The sequence below is a fragment of the Corythoichthys intestinalis genome, chromosome 18 (genome assembly GCF_030265065.1).
Source record: "Corythoichthys intestinalis isolate RoL2023-P3 chromosome 18, ASM3026506v1, whole genome shotgun sequence".
NCBI classification, from domain to species: domain Eukaryota; kingdom Metazoa; phylum Chordata; class Actinopteri; order Syngnathiformes; family Syngnathidae; genus Corythoichthys; species Corythoichthys intestinalis.
The window spans coordinates 29,421,456-29,448,883 of record NC_080412.1 but is presented as its reverse complement, the minus strand read 5'-3'; the positions used below and the strand labels follow the sequence as shown (position 1 = coordinate 29,448,883).

General features: G+C 39.0%; 1 protein-coding gene across 1 annotated transcript; it reads left to right on the top strand.

Moving 5' to 3' along the window:
• The first annotated feature begins 3,379 nt into the window (after positions 1-3,379).
• Positions 3,380-27,255, top strand: LOC130907048 (reticulon-4 receptor-like 1). Its single transcript, XM_057821893.1, has 3 exons — positions 3,380-3,534; positions 23,000-23,454; positions 25,134-27,255. The coding sequence occupies exons 1-3, from the start codon at positions 3,522-3,524 to the stop codon at positions 26,037-26,039; spliced, it is 1,374 nt and encodes a 457-aa protein (XP_057677876.1). The 5' UTR covers positions 3,380-3,521; the 3' UTR covers positions 26,040-27,255.
• Positions 27,256-27,428: the final 173 nt, after the last annotated feature.

Sequence of the window (27,428 nt, the reverse complement as noted above, 5' to 3'; positions counted from 1 at the left end):
CAGCTCAGACAGATTTAAATCACAGTAGAGTGAAAGGCCCACTTGTTAATTTTGTTTTGCGGAGTTTTGCTGCCCTCTGCTGGCGTTTGGGTGCGGCTGATTTTATAGTGTAAGTAATTATTGTCATCAACAATGGCGGGCTACTAGTTTATTTTTTGATTGAAAATTTTACAAATTTTATCAAAACGAAAACATTAAGAGGGGTTTTAATACAAAATTTCTATAACTTGTACTAACATTTTTCATAAAGAACTACAAGTCTTTCTATCCATGGATCACTTTAACAGAATGTTAATAATGTTAATGCCATCTTGTTGATTTATTGTTATAATAAACAAATACAGGCCTTATGTACCGCATGTTGAATATATATATCCATCTTGTGTCTTATCTTTCCATTCCAACAATAATTTACAGAAAAATATGGCATATTATATAGATGGTTTGAATTGCGATTAATTGCGATTAATTACGATTAATTAATTTTTAAGCTGTAATTAACTCGATTAAAAATTTTAATCGTTTGACAGCCCTAAATAATATAAATATGATAAATATTGGTGGAAACCCATTACGCTACACAAGCACTTTATTATGCTTGTTGTTAACATTTGTGTATGTAAATCTGATGTTGGTAGATTGTTTTCTGAAATGCACGTGTGGCATTTTACATAGCGTTTTGACCAGGGGTGCCCAATCCCGGACAGTTGCTGGCATATTTTCGGAATCAAAGCACCGTGTACCGGAACAGCAATCCGGCCCTGAATCTTATAACGGAACTGCGTTCTGGCCCTGAAGCTTATACCGGAACTACGTTCCTGACCGTTCTGGCCCACTTTCACCCCTGCTTTCTCCTGTTTCAACAATCTATCTTTGATCCCAGATATATCCAAAGTCCGGCCCGTGGTCAAATTTCATCCGGCCCCCAGCCTCTGTCATGAAATCAATAATGTCTGGCCCGTACACAGACCTAATAAATTGATCAGCAGTACTACAACCAGCATATAAAGTAGCTTACACACTAAATGCTGCTCCTCTTTGGCCCACTAAAAGGCAGCAGCACTCTAAGCAACATTACCCCGTGTGACCTTTTACTCCCAATTTTCTAAAATGGCGACAATCAACAACAAAAAAAGTTGACTGCGACGGCCGACGATTCAAGGATAGGTGGAAATTGGACTATTTCTTCACTAAAATACGCAAAAACTGTGTCTGCCTAAGTTGCGAAGAGACAGTCGCTGTTTTTAATGAATTCAATGTGAGGCGATTTTACCAAACAAGACACGCTGACATGTACGACAAGATTACAGGGAAGATACGTAGCGAGAAATTGAAGCAACTTAAAGCTAGTTTAATTTTACAGCAGCAGTATTTCGTAAGAGCCCAAGAGATGAAAGAGAACGCCACAAAGGCCAGTTGCAAGACTGTGGAAATTATTAATAAAAAAAATAATAAAGCAAATGTGACACACAGAATGGCTTGCTAAAATTTTTTTTTAAATATATTGTTCTACGTAAAGGACGCCACATTTTTACCAAACTAAATCTGGCCCCCTTTGCAAAAAGTTTGGACACCCATGTTTTACCCCCATATGCCCTGTTTTTCATATATATTATATTGTCTGGTTGTCTAGGCTTTTGACCGTTCTTGGGTGCAATTTACATTGCTATTTTTGTATAGCGATCACAAATTCTACTCAGTGACAGCCAACGAACACTTTTAATTTTTCATCATTAACAAACATTAATTCTATAATATATTTACACTTCCCCCTTACTAAAGTTGTTTTTTTTTTACAACAGAAAAGGTAACAGTGGCAGTCGGATACCATTTTAATTTTTTTCAGGTCATTCATTGTCAGACAGAAGCAGCACGGCAAAACGCCACGCTACAAAATAAGTAAAAATATCAAAATGGCGTACCTCTTCATCCTCTGTAGGACCATGGCCCCCAACAAAATGTTTACTGAATATGAAATATCAGTGGCTTCACCTTGCTGGCGTTAAACAGGTCTTTTGGACATCCGCGCAAGTTGATCCATTCTTCAAATTTTTTCCTCCGAGTTTTTGGTTTCGGGAAACGTATGAAGAAAACATTCTTGATATGTCGTGATGTTTGGAGTCATTCCTACAAGTTCCATAGCAGCAGTGTTTGATCGGCATGCTCTTTTTTGAAAGATTACCGGCGAAAACAAACAATAACATGAATTGTATGCGAGGGCGTGTCTTTAATGTCCCACTTCCGCGTTACGATGGCGACGTCACGGTAAAAAAATAGCATTCGTGTGGTACGCTATTGTAGTGGAATCATTACTGTTTCGCCAAAAAGTATCATGGGAGATTTAGTTCTCAAACTACTGTATTATTTTCGTTTCAATAAACACAATAATTAATAATTAACCGTAGATCTATTTATTATTAAACGTCAAAAATGCATGTTTGTTAATAGAGTACAGTGTATCTAACGCATTTTTCATGTTACGTAATTTTTGGAATTATTTTATTGAGTTTGACCATGTATAAATCAGAAATTACATGCAGTACATAGCTCGACGCGCTGTGAGGCGCTAAAATGCCAGATATAATTAGAGCATGGAAGATGCTTATGGAGCTAAGATGCCGCTCCAAGGTGTACATCCAACAAAACATTTATTACAATCAAAAGCTAGTCAATGAAAAAAACGTTCTACTCATTTGTATATCTTTATTACATTTTTTTATTTAAAGTAAGGCTGGGGAAAGTGTAAATATTTTTCAATTATTTATGTTTTTTAATTATTATTTAATTATTATGTAAGTAATGAATTTAGTAATTTTTTTTTTTTCAGTAAAAAATTAAATAAAAAAGTACAATTCTGTTTTCATGCTTTTATTTCAAAAGAATATTCAAATTTGAACAATGGGGGACATAGGGGACCTTACAAAAGTGCCCAAAATTGACTTGCCACCAAAGTACACTTTTCTGGCTCATTTGGGCTGTGCCCAGAGTCCTGATGTTTGTTTAAAACATTTCCCAGCATTCCCTAGCCCAAGTGTTTTTTGAGCATTTTTGAAATTTTGAAAAAAAAACAAAAACAAAGAAAAGCTAAGCCGGATGCTTTAATAATTTAAAAAATTATAAAATTGAGACCTGGAATTAGGGTTGCCAACTGTCCCTTGAAAAAATGTCCGTTATTCAGAAACAAAAGTACGCGTCCCTGATTGAGCTTTCAAAGGACAGGCTTTGTCCTTTGTTATCATCAAACTCGGAAATAGTGTCTTATTTGTAGAACCAATGAATACTGGTATGATGCTAGAGAGAGGGAGGGGGGAGAGAGAGAGAGAGAGGGTGGGCCGAGCGAGGAGTGAAGCAGCTGCTTGTGGGCTGTGAGTCCCTCCACAGAAGAGGAGGAAGATGTAGACGAGCCGGATGACAAAGTCCGCGGCAACATTTTGTAACAATTTTATCTGATCTAGTTGCTTTTACCCACGCGCGAATGAAAAGAAGAAAAATGCTCCTCCTGCGACAAACAACCTTCTAGAATGTTCACACGCGGTGAGTCCCACAACAACCCTTCTTCTGTTTTGAGTGTGTCTGTGCGCGTGACTACTTGGTGTGCCAAAAGTATTTATTTTTATTTTTTAATTAAAAAAAAAAAAGGGAGGGGGGACATAATATTCTCAGATTTCTGTTGTCCTCAATGATTATCCTTTAATGACTGGCATCTTTTGCCTTTTAAAATAGTCATATAGTTACATAATATTGTCCCAAAATTTCTCATTTCATCGTTTTTGGTTGCCATCAGTATTGCACCGATAAATTTTTGGGCTCCCGATACCGATTCTGACACCTAGCTGTGTGGTACCAATGCCACGTTTTTGGAGGAAAATATACTTTTTGTTTTAATACTAAATTACTGCACACTTGCTCACTGTTATAGCTTGATCGGACACTGCCTAACTCATTGTCTGCCATTGATTGCGCTTGGCGTCCAATCGCGATACCTGCTTAAAATGGATTGGACGTCTACAAGGGATGAACTAATTGGTACGAGGGTGCATTTTGGCCAGAGGAAGAACAAATGTTATGTTTTACCCAAGGGCGTAGGTTTGCATAGGGACGGTAGGGACATAACACTACCAACTTTTCAAAATGCTTTAATTGTCCCCACCAACTTTTAAGCAACATTATTTGCATATAATAATAGTTCATTTACATAGGTAATTTTTTCTTCCCAAATGCTGTAAGGATAGAATTGACCCTACCATTATTAAGTGAATTACTTTCATTAAGTTCAGACTTACACTTACCCCTTTTCACTGACTGAATGTGCCCGTCCATTTTTTCCCCCCTCAAATGCACGTTTATTGGCTGATGACTAGAACCCTCACATTCACACAATCCCAAAAGAAATACATGTCAACATGCCGCCTCTTCTGTGCCCTTTGAAGAGGAGGGATACTAGAAGTTTTTTTTCAGCCAGAAGCAGCAACTGTAAGTAATGTAAAAAGACCTCAATGTTGTGGAGGTGAGGAACACGCCACTAATTTTGCTACTGAAAGTCCGACCTGCATCAGAGTTAGCATAACATTAAACTGTGTGAAACCTGTGAAACTCAAGTAGAAAGCTGCTTAGAGAGGTGTCTTCCTGTATGTTTCCCACTGTTAAGATTAATTCAACTGTGCATTTTATGCATTAATCAAAATGTATTTATTTTATAAATCATTAAAAAATATATTTTTATTTGCAGCCTTTGCTGCAAAATTCCATTAAAAAAAAAAAAAAATTCCCCTCAAATGCACGTTTGATTGGCTGATGACTTGCGTTTATTTAAAATTTACATGTAGTGTATTTATTTCCATTCTACATAATTTATCTTAAAATATTTTTATTTGCAGCCAATGCATTTTTTCAGATGATCATACATTAATCATAATCGAGGTAAAATTAATGTATGTTATTATAATTTATGTTCAAATATTGCAATTTAAATTTGCTGATAAAATCCAGACATTTATTCTGGAAGTTTTTAAAATGTTTCTTTAGTAGTTTTTGAAAACAAAGGTGTGAATGGAACGGTGTATCACCTGACCAATACACATGAAAGTTAGTGTAAGTCAATACAGATTTATTTTGCATTGATCATTTAGCCCAGAGGTCAGCAACACATGGCTCTTTCGCGCTGCCCTATTGGGTCCCTGGATTTTTTTCAAAAATGTTTGAAAATGGAAAAAGATGGTGGAGGGAAACATATTGTTTGTTTTAATATAATTTCTGTGGGAGGACAAATGACAGAAACACTCTTCTAATGTATTAATATTGTAATAAAGTTCAACTTGAGGCAGCATCGTACAACAGAGTAGTCATGTGGTGTTTCATTCTCTTTAGGATGCACTGTAGGGAAAATAAAAATGTAATCATGGAGGCCCAACTTAGTCATTTTGATAGTAGGCTAATATAGCTATTAGATACATACTGCATGTATTGCCTTCATTATAAGGCTTATATAAGGTTTTTAATTTTTTCCAGCTCCAGACGTATTTGTTCTTTTGGTCCAATATGGCTCTTTTTGCTATTTTGGGTTGTCGACCCCTGATTTAGCCTATCAATTAATTAGGTTCATATTTGTGAGAAATGTACCCCCTTTCACCTTATCGGTTTGGTCTTATTAATGTCCCGTCCCCAGCAAAAAGTGCACATGTATGTTTATGCTGTTATACCGTCCCTACCAATGTTGAGACCAAACCTACTCCCTTAGTTTTACCTCATTCGCTCCCACCCTCCCACTTTAAATAGATTGGACTAGAAATAAATTTAATTCATAGCAGATGGAAGATTGGACGTCACACAATTGCTGTTTTCATAGCATGGCGGCCATTTTTGATAGGTTGCAGAGTACACATTGCACATCATCAACACTATTTTAGTGCCGTATCGGTATTAGTGCAACACTAGTTTTAACCTCGTTTTATCGGAAAAAGTGTTTGCCCCTATCTGGTGTCATTTACGGGCAACTACAAGGCCGTCAGGTTCAGCAGGTAACTATTTTGAATTCCCTCGTCGCCAGTGCGAAGGGTCTCGGCCCATGCTGGTTTTGGGGAAGGGGGGGGCTTAGCAGTCCATGGCAATCGTCCTAGAAACGGGTTGACATTAATCTTCTTAAGCCGTCGACGCGTCACGCGGCGACCGCTGACACGCCTTCGCTTTTGCTCAGTGCGCTCACGAGTGCTTTATTTGCATCTTCGTTGTCATCTTCAGCTTCAATTAGCAAAGATGCTTAGCCGGCACTTTCAGCCCACTCTGCACTCATCATGGTTCTATTTTTAGTTGGTGAGTGTGACCTCCATATAAACCTAATAAACACACAATTACTTGTTAGCAATTGACCTCTCCTCTAAACACTGTGCGGTCATGTTCTAACCGCTATCTGACACTAAGAACACTAAATTTGATAGACTGAAGAAAAGCTCCAACAACAACTTTCCAAAATGTTGACAATTTATTCCTAGTCGTGAACAGTCAAAAAATTAACAAGAAATGAGCAACAAGAAATGGCAGGCAAACAAGAGCGAACGTTACGTTAAAAAAGTAATTAGTTATAGTTACTCACTACTTCTTCCAAAAAGTAACTTAGTAACAGTTAGTAACTGAATTACTCCATAGTAAAAGTAACTAGTTACCAGGGAAAGTAAGTATTTCAGTTACTTTAAAAAGTTGTTGCATGTCAAAGAATTTGAAATTTTCTGCGCAGTATTCGAGTCAGTTGAATAGAGAAGAACAGACAGGTAGTTGTGTTATAGAACCTTGTAATATTTATTGCACCTCACCAGCAACAGATTTATCCTACACTTGAAGTGCAACAAGAATAAACAGATTTGAATTGCTTACCACAGATGTCGACAAAAGCTTTGCCCCGGGATATAAATTACACTTTACATGCACGTTCTTTCCTTTAATTTCGACCAACTTGAAATAGTGTTTATATCTCCACATCGTAAAGGACAAATTTTCCTCTGAATGATCTGCCATCATATCCCTTCGCATCTGTTTTGCGTGTGTGTGTTTGCCGCACGCGTTGTTCCGGTTTGTGTGTGAAAACACCGGCTCTGAAGTACGTGCACTATTAGGCTTGAGCGTTTATGTCACAGAATGGGATCACGTGAGATTTGACAACAACGCAGCCATATCGAAAGCAGGTCTGGCTCGCGGGACATTAAACTTTAACTTGCCAGTTCGATAAAGAGACAAATTCGTTAGTAAGGCGGAGAACAGATATGTGATCAAACTTAAGGATGTGAACAATGTTGACCCTTTGAGCAAGCCAAAAACAAATGGAGTAAAGATGTCGACGGGCTTCCACAATTACGCGAAATGGACATTCTGCTGTATTTATTGTTTGGTGTATGTTACTAAACTCATCAGCGATTCCGAAATTACAAATCGCTACAAAGCTACGAACAGTTTTGCTGCGGATGGGTGCAGGACCTGCACATTATGACCATATCAAACGGTAACTCCATCGTTCTTACAAAGGTAGGCTATGTGTGTCTACTATTTTCATTGCCATGAACCTGAACGCACCCAAGTCTTGGATGACAAATAAACAGAGCAGAGTAGACTCGCTACGGCTGGTAGTTTCTTCAATTTATTCAAAGTAAGTAACGCACCGCTTTTGACCTTCAGTTCGGTAACGGTGATGTAACGGCGGAAAAAATAATTAGTTAGATTACCCCCTTACTGAAAAAATAACGCCGTTATGTAACGGCGTTATTTATAACTGCGTTATTCCCAACAGTGGAGGTGGGTAGAGTAGCCAAACATTTTACTCAAGTAAGAGTAGCGTTAATTCAAATTAATACTACAAAAGTAAAAGTAGTCATCCAAAAAATTTACTCCAGTACAAGTAGAAAAGTATTTGGTGAAAAGAATACTCAAGTAATGAGTAACATTGTAACTGATGGCGATGCTTGTTTTTCTCAGCGCAGTTATAGTATATGAACTGTTATTATTATAATGTTCTATATTACATAACCACATTGAGCCAAACAAATACAAAAAACATCATTGAATTCCGGCGAAAGAAAAAAATCTACCGAAATGAAGCATCATTCGTCCAAAGAGCATGAGCGCCATCTAGTGGAGAAAACATATTTCCTATTATGAAATGAAAAGGATCATATTTCCGGTTTTCCATGGTGAGTCGGTGCCAAATAAAAACTGGTAGAGAGATTAAAATCAGCACTTTCGAGTCATGCTGATGGCAGCGCTCTATGTCAAATCCTTTTTTTTTTTTAGAGAGCTTTGAATATGCCGCGTGATTGAACAGGCCGACGCGATCATAAAACGGCAAGCTAGAGTCTGACTGATATAACAGAGTCATGTGATTATTGTTTTGACATCTCAATGGTGAAACTGGAAGAGCCATTGTTTGGAATTTCTGGCACAAAAAAGTAAAATCAAATATGTCGTATAAAGAGAACAAATGTAACGACTACTGTAGCGGAGTAGCAGTAGCGCTTCTTGACAAGTCTACTCAAGTAGAAAGTATGGATTAGTAGTACATTTTTCTCAAAAGGTTACTCAAGTAAACGTAACGGAGTAAATGTAATGCATTTCTACCCACCTCTGCCGAGAAGTGACAACGTCCGAAGAAATTGTTCAGTTATTTTTAAAGGGGGCCGGGAGTAAAGAGTTTGTATGTCTCCGTGGTCAGAGCAACGCTGATTATCTTCTGTCAGTGTCAGACAGGCATGGGCACGACTGGCTGACTGGGCGCACGACGTCAGTTTGGAACATTATGTCCATCAATTATCATATGGCGAGGGTTTGACATGGTTTGTCAACTGTCAGCATACTGGCCTGTTCTTATCACATATTCATTTCTTGCATACAGGGGCTCTTTTGTGTCTCAACACAAACATTCTTTCTTATGCCGTCATACTTTAGATATATTGTATTGTTGGTCCCACTACAGTTTCAGTATCTTTATTTTATAATGCACTAAACCCAGTGTTGGTAATAACAGCGTTAGAGTATAATTGCGTTACTAACGCCGTTATTTTCGTCAGTAGTGAACTAGTGAGTAATCTAATAATTACGTTTCCCTTCTTTGCAATGCCGTTACCGTTACTGAGGATGTAAAGGCGTGCGTTACTATTTGTTACTACCAGTGTTGTTAATTTTCCTTTAAAAAAGTAATTAATTACAGTTACAAATTACTTCTCCCAAAAAGTAATTGCGTTAGTAACTCAGTTACCTGAATGTAAGAGTAGTTATTTGGCAAAGTAACTGGTGATAATTTATGGGGTTTTTTAGATAGTAACCTTTGCTATGTGTGGAAGTCATTTAATGTTGTGAATCAACCGTTAAAGTTGTTAAAATTGCTCCCGTTATTGCATTAGTTTCCTTCAGTCTACTTTTGACATGTGTAAGTTTTAAATCTGTTTCATCATTTAAAGATAGACTTAGGTCAAGATTTTGCCGATTTAGGAGCATTTTAGATCAAAAGTTACTTAGGTTCGCTAGGAAGGTTCTCTCCAACAGAGCCTTCTTGAGGAGTCTACTGCTTTAAGATGGCGGCTGTTTACTAACGCATCTAGTTCTTTATTGTACATGTTGCTTATGCAGCCGTGTCTGTCATTTGCATCTAGTTCTGTATATATGTGATATCTACCGAAGCATCATGTGGGTGTAGTTTGTAGGCTATCGGCTACTGTCCGGTACTATTGGAGCCACCTAGCATAGTAGCATCACGTTTGCAACGGCGTCACCCTCCCTTGCCTCCTCCCCACTCCTGCTCTGCTCTCTCGTCTCAGCGAGTCCGTCTTTCTCAGACTTTTCTCGCGTCAGTCAACCAACATAGTAACGCACGCCTTGACACGAGAAAAGTCACGGACTCACGGAGACGAGAGAGCAGAGCAGGAGTGGGGTGGCCGTTGAAAACATGATGCTAGGTTACTCCAATAATACCTGACTGAAGCCGATACCTTACAAACTACGACCACATGATGCTACGGTTGATATCACCAGTGTTGTCGGTAACGCGTTACTTTACTGTAATCTGATTATTTTCTTTAGTAACGAACAGTGTTGTTAATAGCGGCGTTACAATATGACGGCGTTACTAACGGCGTTATTTTTTTCAGTAGTGAGTAATCTAATTAATTACTTTTCTCATCTTGGCAATGCCGTTACCATTACTGAGGCGGGAAAGGCATGTGTTACTATGCATTACTAAGTTGGTTGAATAAAAAAAGTCAGAGTGACGGACTCACGGAGACGAGAGAGCAGAGCAGGAGTGGGGAAGACGCCGTTGCAAACGCGATGCTAGGTGGCTCCAATAATACCTGACTGTAGCCTACAAACTACGCCCACATGATACGGTAGATATCACATATTATAGAACTAGATGCAAATGATAGACACGGCTGCATTGGCAACATGTTTTAAGGACTACATGCGTTAGTAAACAGCCGCCATCTTAAAGCAGTACACCTCTCAGGAAGGCTCTGTTGTAGAGATCCTTCCTAGCGAACCAATTTTTTTTTTTTTTGTATTATCTAAAATGGTCCTAAATCGGCAAAATCTTGACTTAAATCTATCTTTAAATGATGAAACAGTTTTAAAACTTATACATGTTGAAAGTAGACAGAAGGGAACTAATGCAATAGCGGGAGCAATTTTAAAAAACTTTAACGTTTGATTCACAACTTTAAATGACTTCCACACATAGCAAAGGTTACTATCTAGTTATCGCAATACCCTTGTGTCTAATTAAGTGGAGAGTAAAGAATTGGGCTAGGGCCAATTGTCCCAAAGACCCTTTAAACTTCACATTGTGTGACCTTTTTTTTTTTTTGAGAAAAAAAAAAAGAAAATTATCACTAGTTACTTTGCCAAGTAACTAATTACTCTTAAATTCAGGTATCTGAGTTACTAAAGCAATTACTTTTTGGGAGAAGTAAGTTGTACGTACATATACAGTATATAAAACTGTTAAAGCTCAGTTGTCGTTGGTTGCGTTTGAAAGCTTAGGTTTACAGAAATTCCAAATACCCATCTTGCCTCCACAGGTGTAGTTTTGGCTTGTGCTAGTCAAATGATCTGCTCGAAAAATGATTTTGACCCATTATGAAATACGTTGTTGGATTCTTGTTCATTTCATTAATTTTTGTTGTTTGTTTTATTGCTTTACAACTTTTATAGACAATATTTTAACAGCTAGGTCTTTATTTTAAAGGGGAAGGTCAGAATTTTTGACATTAGGCTTTATCTTGGAGTTATCGGGAGTTTATTTAGTCGTTGGAGTTGATTTGAACAAATTCCGTGCAGTTTGTCAGTTATTTGTTAGTTTCAGGGCTCCGGGGTGGCGAAGCTAGCGCGAGTCAATGGTGGTTGAAATCAACTCCATCGACTAATTAAACCCCCGCTGACTCAAAGATTAAGCCTTATGTGAAAAATTCAATTTCATGCGATGACTTTTGTTGTCATTTTTATGTTGAGGCAGCAAAAGGAGAAAAATTGGTAAAAAGTAAATGATAAGTTACTTTTAAAGTAACTTAGTTACTTTGATAATAAAGTAATTGCTAAAGTAACTAGATTACTTTTTTGAGGTGTAATCAGTAATTGAATTACTTTTTTAACTAATCTGTGACAACACTGGATATCACATATTATAGAACTAGATGCAAATGACAGACATGGCGGCATTAGCAACATGCATAAAGAATATGCGTTAGTAAACAGCCACCATCTTAAAGCAGTAGACTCCTCAGGAAGGTTCTGTTGTAGAGAACCTTCCTAACGAACCTAAGTAAATTTTATCTAATATGCTCCTAAATCGGCAAAATCTTGACTATCTTTAAATGATGAAAAAGTTTTAAAACTTACACATGTCGAAAGTAGACAGAAGGGAACTAATGCAATAACGGGAGCAATTTTAACAATTTCAACGGTTGATTCACAACATCAAAGGACTTCCACACAGAGCAAAGGTTACTATCTAGTTATCGCACTATCCGCAATATACCTGTGTCTAATAAACTTTAAGGTAAAGATTTGGACTAGGGCCAATTGTCTCCAAAACCCATAAACTTCACATTGTGTGACCTGTTTTTTTTTTTTTTTTTTTGAGAAAAAAAAACATGAAAATTATCACCAGTTACTTTGCCAAGTAACTAATTACGCTTACATTCACGTAGCTTAGTTACTAACGCAATTACTTTTTGGGAGAAGTCATTTGAAACTGTAATTAATTACTTTTTAAAGTAAGATTAACAACACTGGTTACTACGTTTGTTGAATGACGCGAGAAATGTCTGAAAGACACAGAGAGAGCAGAGCAGGAGAAGGGAGGAGGGGAAGGGAATTGTGACACCGTTGCAAACGCGATGCTAGGTGGTTCGGAGCGTTAGCATAGCATTCGGGTTCTCGCTAGCATTAGCATTTAGCGTGGCGAGCGTCATGTTAAATGCTCGGGAAACTTTATACATACAGTTCGTGGCGCTCAAGTGGGTACAATTAATTGAAAATAATGGCCTGTTTTCCTGTTCAGTATGCATTCTCATCACCAAGTGGGCATTGTCCTTGTAGATGCTACAATAAAATAAAAAATTGTTTTTCTTTTTTACCAAGTATTGTCACTGGCCCTTAACTTTTCTTGAATGACACATCTATAAACCATGTTTTTTTTTTTTTTTTTTTTTTTTTTTTTTTAAATCAAAACAACTAGAACAAAGATAAAAGAGGGAAGAGATTCAAGCCTCACCTGCGTATTGAAAAATATATCTATATTAGGGCTGTCAAAATGTTCGCGTTAACGGGCTGTAATTAATTTTTTTAATTAATCACTTTAAAATATTTGACGCATTTAACACACATACCCCGCTCAAACAGATTAAAATGACAGCACAGTGTAATGTCCACTTGTTACTTTTGTTTTTGGTGTTTTTTCACCCTCTGCTGGCACTTGGGTGCAACTGATTTTATGGGTTTCAGCACCATGAGCATTGTGTAATTATAGACATCAACAATGGGGAGCTACTAGTTTATTTTTTGATTGAAAATTTTACAAATGTTATTAAAATGAAAACATTAATAGGGGTTTTAATGTAAAATTTCTACAACTTGTACTAACATTTCTTTTAAGAACAACAAGTTTTTGTATCCATGTATCGCTTTAACAGAATGTTAGTAATGTTAATGCCATCTTTTTGATTTATTGTCATAATAAACAAATACAGTACTTATGTACCGTATGTTGAATATCCGTCTTGTGTCTTATCTTTCCATTTCAACAATAATTTACAGAAAAATATGGCATATTTTATAGATGGTTTGAATTGCGATTCATTACGATTAATTAATTTTTAAGCTGTAATTAACTCGATTAAAAATTTTAATCGTTTGACAGCCCTAATCTATATATTTTAGGGGTGTGACAGTACACACAAGTCACAATTCAGTTCAACAGGAAAAAGGTTTTTCTCACAGCATTTGAAAGTTAAAGTTTGTATACCATTACACTCTTATATTGGTGAAATTTTTAAAAATGTAAAAAGGGTGACCTATGTTTTTGGGAATGAAAAGACAGTTCAATTCATTCAGTTACTATGAACATATTTGACGTGAAAAACGTCAAAGAATGGATCATGTAATAACGTGTAGAATATGAAAAGTATGTCAGTTACTTTGCCGAGTAACAAATTACTCTTTTGTTGAGGTAACTGAGTTACTAACTCAAATACTTTTTGGGAGAAGTAATTTGTAACTGTAATTAATTACTTTTTTAAAGTAAGATTAACAACATTGACTAAAACAATAGATGAAGGAATGTCTGTAATTATTGATTAGCATGTTAGCAAAAATGCTATTTCCCTTTATAGACCCTACTCACATGACGTCACAACCACGCCTCCGCGCCATATTGTTCGTCAGCTCGTCGGGTTTAAGCATTACCGCTACGTAAATTCCTCCTATTATGGTGTGTTTTTCTGCTCGTTAACATTAATAATCAAAATGGTGAAGGCGTGTGTGGCGGTTGGTTGCATTAACAGAGAAGATAGACGGAGAGACTTGAAGTTCTACCGTATTCCGAGAGACCCGGAGAGGAGAGCGAGATGGACTGCTGCAATTCGACGAGAAAACTGGGCACCAAACGATCACTACAGATTATGTAGTAGTCATTTTATATCTGGTAAGATGCATTTAATATATATTTAGAGGGTTTGGGGCTGACCACCACAATTAAGATCATTGCGAGGCTAATCGCCGACAACATACAGTTTCAAATTCAAGATGCTTATTTCTTCCACCATCATTATTTTTTGAATAATATTTAGCTGGTACCAAGTGAAAGAAGTTAAACAGGTGTGTCCAAACCTTTTGCAAAGGGGGCCAGATTTGGTGTGGTAAAAATGCGGGGGGCTACCTTGGCTGATTTACATAGAACAATATATTTAAACAAATTTTAGCAAGCCCTTCTGTGTGTCACATTTGCTTTATAATTTTTTTAATTCATAATTTCAACAATCTCGTCTTTGTGGCGTTCTCTTTCGACACTCGGGCTCCTGCGAAATACTGCTGCTGTGAAATTGAAATAGCCTCAAGTTGCTATAATTTCTCGCTGCGTATCTTCCCTGTAATGTTGTCGTACATGTCAGCGTGTCTTGTTTGGTAATATTGCGTCACATCGAACTCTTTGAAAACAGCGACTGTCTCTTTGCAAATGAGGCAGACACAGTTGTTGCATGTTTTATTGAAGAAATAGTCCAATATCCACCTATCCTTGAAGCGTCGGCCATCGCAGTCAACTTTTTTTTTATTGATTGTCGCAATTTTAGAAAATTGGAAGTAAAGGGTCACACGGGGTAATGTTGCTTAGAGTGCTGCTCTTAAAGTTTTTCAAACTTTCGTGAGAATAGGCTGATTTTGTGTGGACAAGATAGTTGTAGATATCAGGGTAGCAGATGTCAGGCAGAGAGGGCGAAGACAGCGGGTCGAAAAATATCAATTTAGGCATCAAATATGGATCTGGCGAATGGATAGACTGAAGCTTTTCCACATAACGCCTTTTATGCAACGCATCCAATGAGTTTACAGCGTCTGAAAGCACCGGGGCTTCCATGAATTGCACTATAAATTGCACGACAAATTGAAACCATTGAGAATACGGATAAACACTGACGGACAATATGGCGGCCAGGTATGGTTCCGCCCACTTGTCCGTCATTTTGACTCTGTATTAGCATTGTTTTCAATTGATGGCGGAATTTAAAATGCATTTCATGGAAGACCCGGTGCTTTCTGATGCCGCAAACTCACTGGATCTGTTGCATAAAAGGCGTTATGAGGAAAAGCTTCGTTCTATACAGTCGCCAGATCCATATTTGATGCCCAAATCGATGTTTTTCGACCCACTGTCTTCGCCCTGTCTGCCTGACATCTGCTACGCAGATATTTACAATTATCTTGTCCACACTAAATCAGCCTATTCTCACGAAAATATGAAAAACTTCAAGAGCTTGGAGGCTTATAAATACTTCGTTGCTGGTTGGGTGAAACAGGTCCTCGTCCACGAAAATTCGACAGGAATCTATCTTGTGCTTGGAAAGGTGAGTTACGAAATTTTCAATTCAAAATCTTTTGTTATTGCTATCATCCACTGTCAAGTCGAATGTATTTCATGTCGTTTGTCAATGGAGTTAAGGCTTTTAATGTTTATATGGTTTAGCGATAGCACTCTCACTACATACATGTAACGGGTGCACGCAAGTCCATGTGGAGCGTGGAAACCTCCCTGCCGATTCCTTCATGTAAGGACGCTAGCGGCTGTGCCGTTGGCTCGAGCTTATTGGTGTAGTGGTTACCGATCTTGCCTGCCGAGTGGAAGCGTCGTTGGCGCGCGGGTTCGCGTCCCGGCCTAGTCAGAGGTGGGAGCGGAACGCGGGGCGGCGCTGACACAGGGGTTACATACATACGTACGTGTATGTTGTCGGCGATTAGCCTAGCAATGATCTTAATTGTGGTTATTTGTCAGCCCCGTAGACGAGGCCAGTTTCTTTCACTTGGTACCAGCTAAATATTATTCAAAAAATAACGATGGTGGAAGAAGGGAAGTCACAAACATCTTGAATTTGAAACTATGTCGTACTACGTCGTATGTTGTCGGCGATTAGCCTCGCAATGATGTTAATTGTGGTTATTTGTCAGCCCCGTAGATGAGGCCAATTTCTTTCACTTGGTACCAGCTAAATATTATTCAAAAAATAACGATGGTGGAAGAAAGGGAAGTCACAAACATCTTGAATTTTTTTTTTATTTTTATTTTTTATTTTTTATTTTTATTTTTTTTAAACCTGTCCTGTTCAGCTGTTTGACACAGAGAATGGAAGTCTAAGTGCCCGGATTCTGAACAGTTTTAATGTTTCACATTGAGAGTCTGACATACTCCCATTGTGATCATTCAAAATACCTTTTTATTATGACAAAGCAGCGAACAGGAAGGGATTATGGGGGGACAGAAGAAAAGAAATACAAGAGAAGAAAGAAAAGAAACACATACACAAACAACAACAAGAAATACATTGAACATCTAAACTAGTTACTAATATGCTGGTGCTATCGTCAGCGAGATGTATTTCCGGTTTACACCATGTGGGGGCCTATTGGCCAGTGAAAGAGGAGAATGGGGGTGGGGGTGTCTATAAGACTATAAACTAGTCACAAACATCTTGAATTTGAAACTATGTCGTACAACGTCGTATGTTGTCGGCGATTAGCCTCGCAATGATCTTAATTGTGGTTATTTGTCAGCCCAAAACCCTCTAAGTATCTTAAATGCATCTTACCGGATATAAAATGACTACTACATAGTCTGTGGTGATTTTTTGGTGCCCAGTTTTCACGTCGAATTGCAGCCGTCCATTTCGCTCTCTTTGGATCCCTCAGAATACGGTAAAACTTCAAGTCTCTCCTTCCATCTTCTCTGTTAGTGCAACCAACAGCCACACACGCCTTCACCATTTTGATTATTAATGTTAAGGAGCAGAAAAACACGCCGTAAATAGGAGAAATGTACGTAGCCGTAACAGGTTAACACTATGTTTTGACGGACAAGTGGGCGGTACCATTCAGGAGAGCGGAGTTGTGACGTCACGTGGGTAGGGTCTATACCGCAAATAATTTGCACCCAAAAACAAAAACAACACTTAAACTTTTTTTTGAGTCATTGTGGGGAGGTGCAACCCTCTGAGCCAGGGTTTCAGACTCCTCGACTTATTTTGTTTGCACCTGCCTGCGTTCATAAACACTGATTGACAGTTTAGGAAAAAGGAATTGACAACAAGTAGTAAACAGCCCGCAGCTGGAGAATTTCGAACTCACCGTCACGCTGTGACGCATTTACTTTGTTTGATTTAATAAAAGCAGACTGGCCACATTTGCATATGTAAATGAGAATGTAAAATAACAATGTAGGATTTTCAAATAAGACGACCGGAGGGCAAAATCAATACAGCGGAGGAGGCTATGAAGGCCACGTGTGTATGTGTGTGTGTTGCCATGGTGACTACAGTTCGGCAGAAAGTTCCAGATCACGTGCGCAACTTTATGTAAATTTTTTTGTGCATGTTTATGGATGGGGCAAAACAACCACAACACACCCGCCCGCAGTGGGTGAAGCAGCATGTGGCTCACTCGCCGAGATTATTTCAACGATTGGATGTGACTCGTCTACTATCCAAACATGACAAAAACATAAACAAAAGCCTCCCACGTGTTTGCGTGTTTGCTTAGCAACAGCCGACGGACTGGGCGATGGGGCGTTGCCTGACAACGGTGGTGGGAATAGGCGTACCTGGTGCACGGGTTGCATCCTCCAGGGAGGTGTCCTTATCACAGGCTGAACACAAACTCTTTTAAATGTCAGTAAAGTTAGCAGAAAGGGGTACTGAAGGCATCAGAAATTATTCTAAGGCAGGGAAAACAGAGTGATGACTTTACAATCTTTTTTCCGGACATTTTATTTATTTCATTTGTAAATTTTAATGTGATGAAAAAAAAAATCAATTTCTATTTTTCAGCTCCATGTTTAAATTTGCCCTCTCAGTCAAAATTGATTGAACGACAAAGGCAATTCAACATTTGTGATCAGATCATTTATCAGGGGCGGTGCTAGGGATTTTGGGCCCCATGAATAGATATCACTTTTGGCCCCATCACCAGTTCAACGGTACACACATAGACATAGGCGGGGTTTGACTTTTGGGGTAGAGGGGGCACAACATGTTGACGACCCCGAAGTGCAGTGTCAGCAAAAAACTTTACTTCCAAGAATATTTATAAGTTTATAAGTTTATATTGAGCGTTTTATGTTTCCCATCATTCTTGAGGGGAATTCTGGTTGCTTAGGCAATACATTTCGCCAAGATCGTCAACCATTAAATATGGTATGCCTGCCGGTGTCGTGCCAATGTAGTTACCCCAGTCAAAAATGTGTATCCCCTGGGCGGAGCCATATGGAGGTAGATTTGTGTCTTTATTATTCAGTCAAAAAAATTTGCTTCAATTAAAAAAAAAAGTTGCTTCAGTCAAAATATATATTTTTAATAAAAAAAAGTCGTATCAACTAAAAAAATGTGTTTGAATGCAAAAATAAATTTGAAACTCAAAAAAAAGCATGTGAAAGCTATTTTTATTTTATTTTATTTTATTTTTGATCGTAGTCAAGTTTTTTTTTTTTTGATTGAAGCAACTTTTTTGATTGAAGTAGTGTTGATTTGTGTTTGGGCCACATTTTTGGTTTGGACGTTTTTGTCTTTATTATTCAATCAAAAAATAAGTTGCTTCAAAAAATATATATTTTCAAAATGAAAAATCACTTCAATCAAAAAAAGGAGTATTTCATTCATAGAAAACATTTTTGAATGCGAAAAAATATTTTGAGATTGAAAAATTTGCATTTGAACACTTAATTTTTCATTCTATTCATGATTAAATGCGATTTTTATGTGTAATTTTATTTCCTATTTCAACTTTTTTTGTTTTTTTGTCATTTGTTTTTACATCCTTTTGCATCCTATTGATTTTAATGTGATTTTTATGATCTTCATGTGATGTAAAGCACTTTGAATTGCCTTGTGTTGAATTGTGCTATATAAATAAATTTGCCTTGCCTTGAAAAAAATGTCTTTGATTGAAACAATCCTTTTTGTGTTTGGACCATTTATGGGTAGGGCATATTTGTCTAAATCACTCAATCCCCCCAAAAGTTGCTTCAATTAAAAAAAAAAAAAAAATTTTCAACCTAAGAAAAAAATCATTTGAAAAATAAAATTGCCCTCACCTTCACCTTTTTTTTCCCTTCTTAATATTATACGCAAAGCAAAGGTACTAGTCACATGATCTGTTCGAAAAATAAATTTGAACCATTATAAAAATATATATTTTTGTTCATTTCATTCATTTTTGTTGCAGTTTTATTGCTTTACAACGTTTATATATATAGGAAAGTCAATTTCACGCAATGAAACTTTTTGGCCACCAGGGGGGCCTGCCCAAAAAAAAAAAAAAAAAAAAATCCGCTTATGCATTTAGAGTATCAACTACGTAATTTCCTGCATTCTGGTGAATCTTTAGTTCTTTACACACTAATTTGTGCATTTTCTGCATTAATTTAAGATGAAAATATATGTATGGAAACATACAGCGTATAGAGCAATAATGACTAGACTGATATCATCTATAAGACGCAGCAAGAGGAGTTGTGCCTGTTACAACAGGCAAGGGCAGAGACAACTGTTTTAGTATGAAGTGCTTGCTAAGGGTTTGCCTGCTGTACTGATTAAACGTAAGCTAAAAGTCGAGCAAACACTAGCTAGCAAACAATTACAGTATTTCAATATGGAGTAGGCTTAGCCCCATATGGAAACTCGCGATCTCCACTATATGCTACAGCTCCGAAGCAAGGTCCCTTGTTAACAAACTAAATTCAATTGATGACAAACTAAATTAAATAAATTCTTGACAAACTGGATTCACACCGATTTTAAAAAAGAAAATTTCCATACCAACTTTCAACATCAGTAGGATATCAAAAATGCCGTCATTATTTGGAATTCATGTTTTTGAATAGGTGAATGTTGCTCATTGAGGCCGGGAAAATCCCGTATTTCTTACGGAGTGAGCTAGAACCTTGCTTCAGAGCTTCTTAATAGACATCACGATGTTCCAGACGGGGCTGGAGTGGGCTAAGATAACAGGTTAATTTTCAGCACTACACTGACACAAGACACCAACCTTCCTTTGTGAAATACTTTGTCACATCCTGTCGGCCTTTTCTAACCCTCTCCTGTTTTGCTTTCTTTTCTTTCCTCTTTTGATAACCCGATTTTTGTTTTGAAAACATTTCTGCTGTACAGCGCAGTCCGAGTCATTGACTGGTGTGAATGCGCACCGCTGCTCCCGGTCTTATCGAAGGAAGGGCGGAGCAAACCATCAATACATATACTCTCTGGGTGTTTACTTTTTGCCAAAAACAAAACAAGAAAAAGAAACCCTTCGTTTTATTCCTATTAAAATTATAATGATTGATATTTAAATTTGGAAATGATTACCTAATGTCCTAATTTTCTTTGTGGGCCCCATCAGGGCATGGACCATTAGAAATCATATCACTTTTCACCCCTATATGGCGCCCCTGCCCTCTCTGTTAGTCTCATCTTGCTAGAACAGTTACCAGCTACAGTTTATTAGCAATTTATCCAGCAACATTTTTGGATTGGTCGTTAGAGAAAAACTGTTTCACGAGCAAAATACATCTGTAGAAATGTACACACACATTTATTGAATAATCAGTGTCTTTGGCCAGTTGGATGCTTTTTGTTGACATTTTGTGGAGATTAGTCTAAGGGTCAGATGAGGCCTAACGCCGCAGAAGAGTCCCAATTACTTTGGCTGTCACTCAAGAAGCAGCCGCTTGGCGCACACATATACACACTTCCACTCCAGTTGGCTTGTCTGCAGTGTGAGATGCTTGCATGCTCGTGTGTGTGTGTGACCACGGACCACTTTGTTGTGTGAGGGTACGCCAAGTCAACATGACGTCCTGGAATTGGACGCCATCCAGAATAAGGAATGGAGAGCTCGTATTGTTATAAAAAAGAAAAAAACATGCTGTCAGTGAAGCTGGTGCTACTGAAGCGGGACATCAAGTACGAGGAGAGAAGAACTTAGTGTGCCGGCCATCAATTATGGATGGAGTCCTGGGAGAATTCTCAGCTTCGCTCTGCTCGCTTGAGTGTCATCTGTTGCTAGGCAGAAGTACACACACGAATGACGATCAGGCTAGGTCGTATGCGAAACTTTTAAATATTTTCTAGTAGGTTTACACGCATATATTTTGCTTCGCTGCGTGTTATCATTTAGTGTTTTCCAAATGTTTGTTTTTTTTCCTAATCGAGTCAACTTCAAAGCTGCACACGAGAAGCTGCAGGCTGAAGGCGCATGGATGCTACTTTAACCAGGACACACACAACCCTCCACTTTACTTCAAGCAAAAGCACTTAACAACTGCATGAGTGGATGTGTGTGTGCACGTACACATGCACAAATGTATTTAAGTGCTTGTGTGTTGGAGTGGAAGAGGCACAAATAGGCATGCACACACAAACAGGTCTTGTTCAAAGACAGCATTTGGAAGGTGTTTGACTTGGTGTCAACTCCCAAAATACTCGTTTGGTCCCAGTCTTGACTCCCAAAAGACTCAGTTTTAGTCTCACCATATTGATCTCGACTTGATCTCAATTACAGTGCCCTCCATAATTATTGGCACCCCTGAAAAAGATGTGTTTTTTAGCTTCTAAGATATTTTTTTAATTCAAATAATATGGGATCTAATGGAAAAAAAGAGAAAAATCCAACCTTCAATACAAGTGCATTCATTCAGTGGGGAAAAAAATCCCACATAAAGAAAAAAATATTTGACATCAAATAATGTGTCACAATTATTAGCACCCCTGGTGTTAATACTTTGTACAACCCCCTTTTGCCAACAAAACAAGGTCTGGGGACTGAGATGACCATGGGAGGAGCTTGATTTTGTGTCTGGTGAACCATTTCTGTGAAGATTTGGCCATATGTTAGGGGTCATTGTCTTGCTGAAAGACCCAGTGACGACCCATCTTCAGCTTTCGGGCAACAGATTTTGATTTTAAATGTCCTGGTATTTCAGAACATTCATTATGCCATGCACCCTAACAAGGTTCCCAGGGCCTTTGGAAGTGAAACAGCCCCACAGCATCACTGACCCACCCCCATACTTCACAGTGGGTATGAGGCGCTTTTCAGCATGCACATTTTTCGTGGCATGCCAGACCCACTTAGTGTTTGTTGCTAAAAAGCTCAATCTTGGTCTCATCTGTCAGGCTGTTTCGCTTCCAAAGGCCCTGAGAACCTTGTCAGGGTGCATAGCATCATGAATGCTTTGAAATACCAGGACATTTTAAATCAAAATCTGTTTCCCTCAGCCCGAAAACTGAAGATGGGTCGTTACTGGGTCTTTAAGCAAGACAATGACCTTAAACGTATGGGCAAATCTACACAGAAATGGTTCACCAGACACAAAATCAAGCTCCTCCCATGGCCATCTCAGTCCCCAGACCTTGTTTTGTTGGCAAAAGGTGCTAATAATTGTGACACTCATTATTTGATGTCAAATAATTTCTTCTTTATGTGGGATTTTTTTCTCCACTGAATGAATGCATTTGTATTGAAGGTTGGATTTTTCTCTTTTTTTCCATTAAGGTCCCATATTATTCGAATAAAAAACAAAATATATTAGAAGCTAAAAAACACATCTTTTTCAGGGGTGCCAATAATTATGGAGGGCACTGTATTTCTGGTGTCAGGCAAGTCTTGTTACGGTTTTGGTGGTGGTCTGAGCAGAACACTAGGGTACCTATAACTAGAGGGCATTTTTATAGATACAATTCAATCTGGACTCATACGACTGTGTCCTATTAAGGTTGCGGAGGCGTGGAGCTGCTGCTGGTCCTGTGCGGCCTGGACGTGTCGCTGCTGTGCCCTCGCCACTGCATCTGCTACATGTCGCCCAGCACGGTGTCCTGCCAGGCGCACAACTTCCAGACGGTGCCTGAGGGAATCCCGCCGCACAGTCAGCGCATTTTCCTGCAGAACAACAAGATCGGTCGGCTCCTGCACGGCCAATTCCCGTCGTCTGCCGCCATGCTGTGGCTCTACTCGAACAACATCTCCTACATCCAGCCGTCCGCCTTTCACGGTTTTCAGCTTTTGGAGGAGCTGGACCTGGGCGACAACCGCCACCTGAAGGCGGTGGCAGCGGACACCTTCCGAGGCCTGGACCGCCTGCGCGCCTTGCACCTGTATCGCTGCGGTTTGCTTGGCTTGCCGCATGGCCTTTTCGAAGACCTCCACAATCTCCAGTATCTCTATCTCCAGGTAGCCAAAAGTACTACTATTCATGAATTCTAATCAATTCCTATCTCCAGTCATCTTACCCTGTTGAAAATACATGGGAAACATCTGTTCTTAAACCTATCAAAAACACATTCAAAAGCATGTTTGCTTTCATTTAGGGCAGGTAGGACAGCATCTTTTTTCATTTCAATGATTTCAGATGATTCTGAATTGCAACAATCACCAAAAAAAAAAAAAGCTTTTTTCTCAAAAATAGAGTGAAATGAGGATTATAATTAGAGATGTCCCGATCGATCGGGATGAATCGGGTCCGATCACGTCATTTTCAAAGTATCGGAATCGGCAAAAAAATATCGGACATGCTTTTATATATATTATATATATATATATATATTTTTTAAATTAAATCGTTTTCTAATTGCATTTAACGTTACAGACATAATATGTTACACTCATCCAGAGTCTTTAGTTTAGGCTTAAGGTAGGGTTATCAAATTTATCCCGTTAACGGCGGTAATTAAAAAAAAAAATTATCACGTTAAATATTTAACGCAATTAACGCATGCGCTACACGACCCACTCACCCATTGTCGCGTTCAATCTGTAATGGCGCCGTTTTACCTACAGTATATATAGAGCTAAAGCGTAAAATGAGTAGAGTGAATTTTGGCAGCCTTTTTTAATTGGCTAAAGCCTTACAATCCCTCTCCCTACAATTAGAAATATCGTGGGAAGCAATGTGGGGAAGAAATGTAGTAATTGATCTTTTTGGGAAGCAATGTGGGGAAGAAATGTAGTAATTGATCTTTTTCTTAACACCCTATGTTATTTCCCAACGCAGAGAGGATATATCAATTGGTACCACTACGCACAGTCATGGTTGCTCTTCCCATCATGCATTTTGGCAGAACAGTTAAATGGCTACAGTATCAAATACACTAGATGGCAATATTTAGTCACGATATACAAAGTCACATTTATCCTTTAAGAATTACAAGTGTTTCTAGCCGTGGATCCCTCTCACAGAAAGAATGTTAATAATGTAAATGCCATCTTGAGGATTTATTGTCATAATAAACAAATACAGTACTTATGTACTGTATGTTGAATGTATATATTCGTCCGAGTTTTATTCTTTTTTTTCTTAATGCATTGCCAAAATGTATATGATCGGGAAAAATTATCGGGAATGATTGGAATTGAATCGGGAGCAAAAAAAAAAAAGCAATCAGATCGGGAAATCTCGGGATCGGCAGATACTCAAACTAAAACGATCGGGATCGGATCGGGAGCAAAAAATATGATCGGAACAACCCTAATTATAAGTTGTTGTTTTTTTGTCACCAATCGATTTTAAAACTATTTTCAAAAACTAGCTGAGAAAGACTGATTGCCCCTCCCAGTTGCACATTCAGAAAATAACAGAAGTCAAAAGCAATAATCCGTCTGTATCCTAGATTGGGAGGATTAAGTGAAATAAATCCGACCATACATCTGAATATTTTTATGGGATACAGTAATCTGTTTGCTGGAGATGACCAAGCCTATGAATGACAGAAAAAAATGGACCCTCCCTGAAAAAAACTTCTTATTTTAAACTCATTTTACAAAATTATTTAAAGAAAACATATCCTTTGCTAAGGTTTATTGTCTGAAAAAAAAGAATAAATGAAGCCCTCTAAAACCATGGCCTCTTCCAGGACAACCAGTTGGAGTTCCTGGAGGACGACCTGTTCATAGACCTACTGAACCTAAGCCATCTGTTCCTGCACGGCAACCGCCTGTGGAGCCTCCACCAGAACACCTTCCGGGGCCTGGGCGCGTTGGACCGTCTACTCCTCCACCAGAACCGCATCCAGTGGGTGGATAAAATGGCTTTCCACGACTTGAGGCATCTCACCACACTCTACTTGTTCAACAACTCACTGACTGAGTTGTCGGCAGACAGCCTGGGTCTCCTGCCGGCCCTTGAGTACCTTCGCCTCAACGACAACCCTTGGGCCTGCGACTGCAGGGCGCTTCCGCTTTGGGACTGGCTGCGGAACTTCCGGGGCTCCACTTCTTCGTTAGTGTGCGTTTCACCTTTGGAGATGGCGGGGAAAGATCTGAAGACGCTGAGGAAAGAGGAGCTGCCCATGTGTCTTAAGGGGGGAGTCGAGGTGGGGGGTACGACGGGTGGTGAATCATTGAACCACCTGAATCGTCACCGGAGCCACCACGACCAGCACCAGCGACCGTACCTGCCCCACGGCGACCAGCACAACTTGCCACCACATTCGACCATCCCACAACCACCCAAGGGGGCTCGCGGGAACTGCACCCGGCGTGGGCGTAAGGTCAAAGGGGGGCACAACGAGGTGCGGTTGCTTCGCGAGGGAAAGGAGAAAGACTTTGGAGGTAAACACGAGAAGTCAACCACCGCCAGAAGGAAGAACAAGTGTGTCCTGAGAACTTCAGTTGAGACTCCAAGTGGGGTCCAGAGAGCCGCCAATGGGGCCACAACACACTTTGAAGGGACTTTTTTCTGCTTAGCGCTGCTCACGTCTCTGATAACGGCACTGATTGAGAACGTGGTCAGTTTTGACTGTTTTGTTTGGATTTTTTAGAGGGGCCTCACAAATCCAGTGTCAAAGAACCTTTGAGGGACTGAGTTTGTGCAATATTTGAGCAGATAATTGTAAAGTTTTCTCTGTCAGGGAAGAATGCTTTTTGCTATCTGTGGAGATTCGCACTCATCTATGTAACAGTAATCCACAAAGGTTGAATGGCGACAACCAACCTTCATGTTTGCATTAAAAGGTTTTTTCCAGTTCTAAATTTTAGGCGTAGCATTTCCCTATTAATGTCCCTGCTGGATGTACCCCGTCGGTAGCCTCCATTCAACCTTTCCGGAGTTTTTGCTTGATGATATCAGACTTAAGGTACTCAAGAAATGTGTACATACGCTTAAGAGTCGATGAAAACCCAAAAGCCATGAGACTGGAAAGATGCTACACAGGGAGAGTGCCTACTGAGGACCTCTTTGTCCTCCAGATTGGAGACTTTAGTCGAAAGGCTCAAAGATTTTCCTAAAAGATATAAGATCTTAGTCTGCTTAGCCATGAATGTGGTCTAAGGACCATGATTCAGATCCTGGATGTATTTAAAGGTCCAGAGTCGTTCCTCTGCCATAGGCCATGGTCCTTGATCTTGCTCATAAGTCTCGGTCATGCTAATGTTCTTGGATGCAGACCATGGGCCTAGTTCTTTCTTTCTTTTTGACTCAAGGCCTCAATCGTGCTGACATAAGCACAAAGAGTTTGTGTGCATCTTTGAGGTCGCATTGGAGGTATGTGATGTTTCTTGTACAATCTCCTGTACTGTCAGGAAGATCCTAATCAAAATGTGAATTGTTTACTTGGATCACCACTATGCTCCTTCATTTTCAAGTTTTCCTTGCCAGATTTCCTCTGTCCTCAGCTTATCTTGCCCCCTCTACCTTCTATCAACTCCTGTTTTCATCCTACTCCTCCACTTTGCTACTGCTTCAGTGTCCCATCTTGTCCAGCTTGACCTCTGGTTGTCTTGTTTGTCACCTTGCTTTTCATCTCCTTCCTACCATGTCGTTTCCATTCTGGCCTCCTTCTGATCTTGTACTTTCCCATCTCCTCCATACTTGTATCCTGCTGTCTACTTCCTTCATCTCTTTTTATCCTTCACAGCTCTCGTTCTCGTTTCCATTTTCACCTCCAGCTTTTATCCAGTCTTTTTCTTTTTCTCCCTTTCCTCCATTCCATTCACACCTCCACACTTGTTTCTAAATAAACAGAAGGTGTCCTCAAACGACTGTCTTGTATTTGTGTAACAGACTTGCTAATAATTGAGACCTGAGGCACAATCCTAATAAGCCACAGAAAGAAAAAAGAATTGGGGGGAAAAAGGAAGTATTTTGGCATCTTTGCTGTCCTACTTTCACTGTCCTATCAAATATGCAGCACACTCTTAACACGCACGCC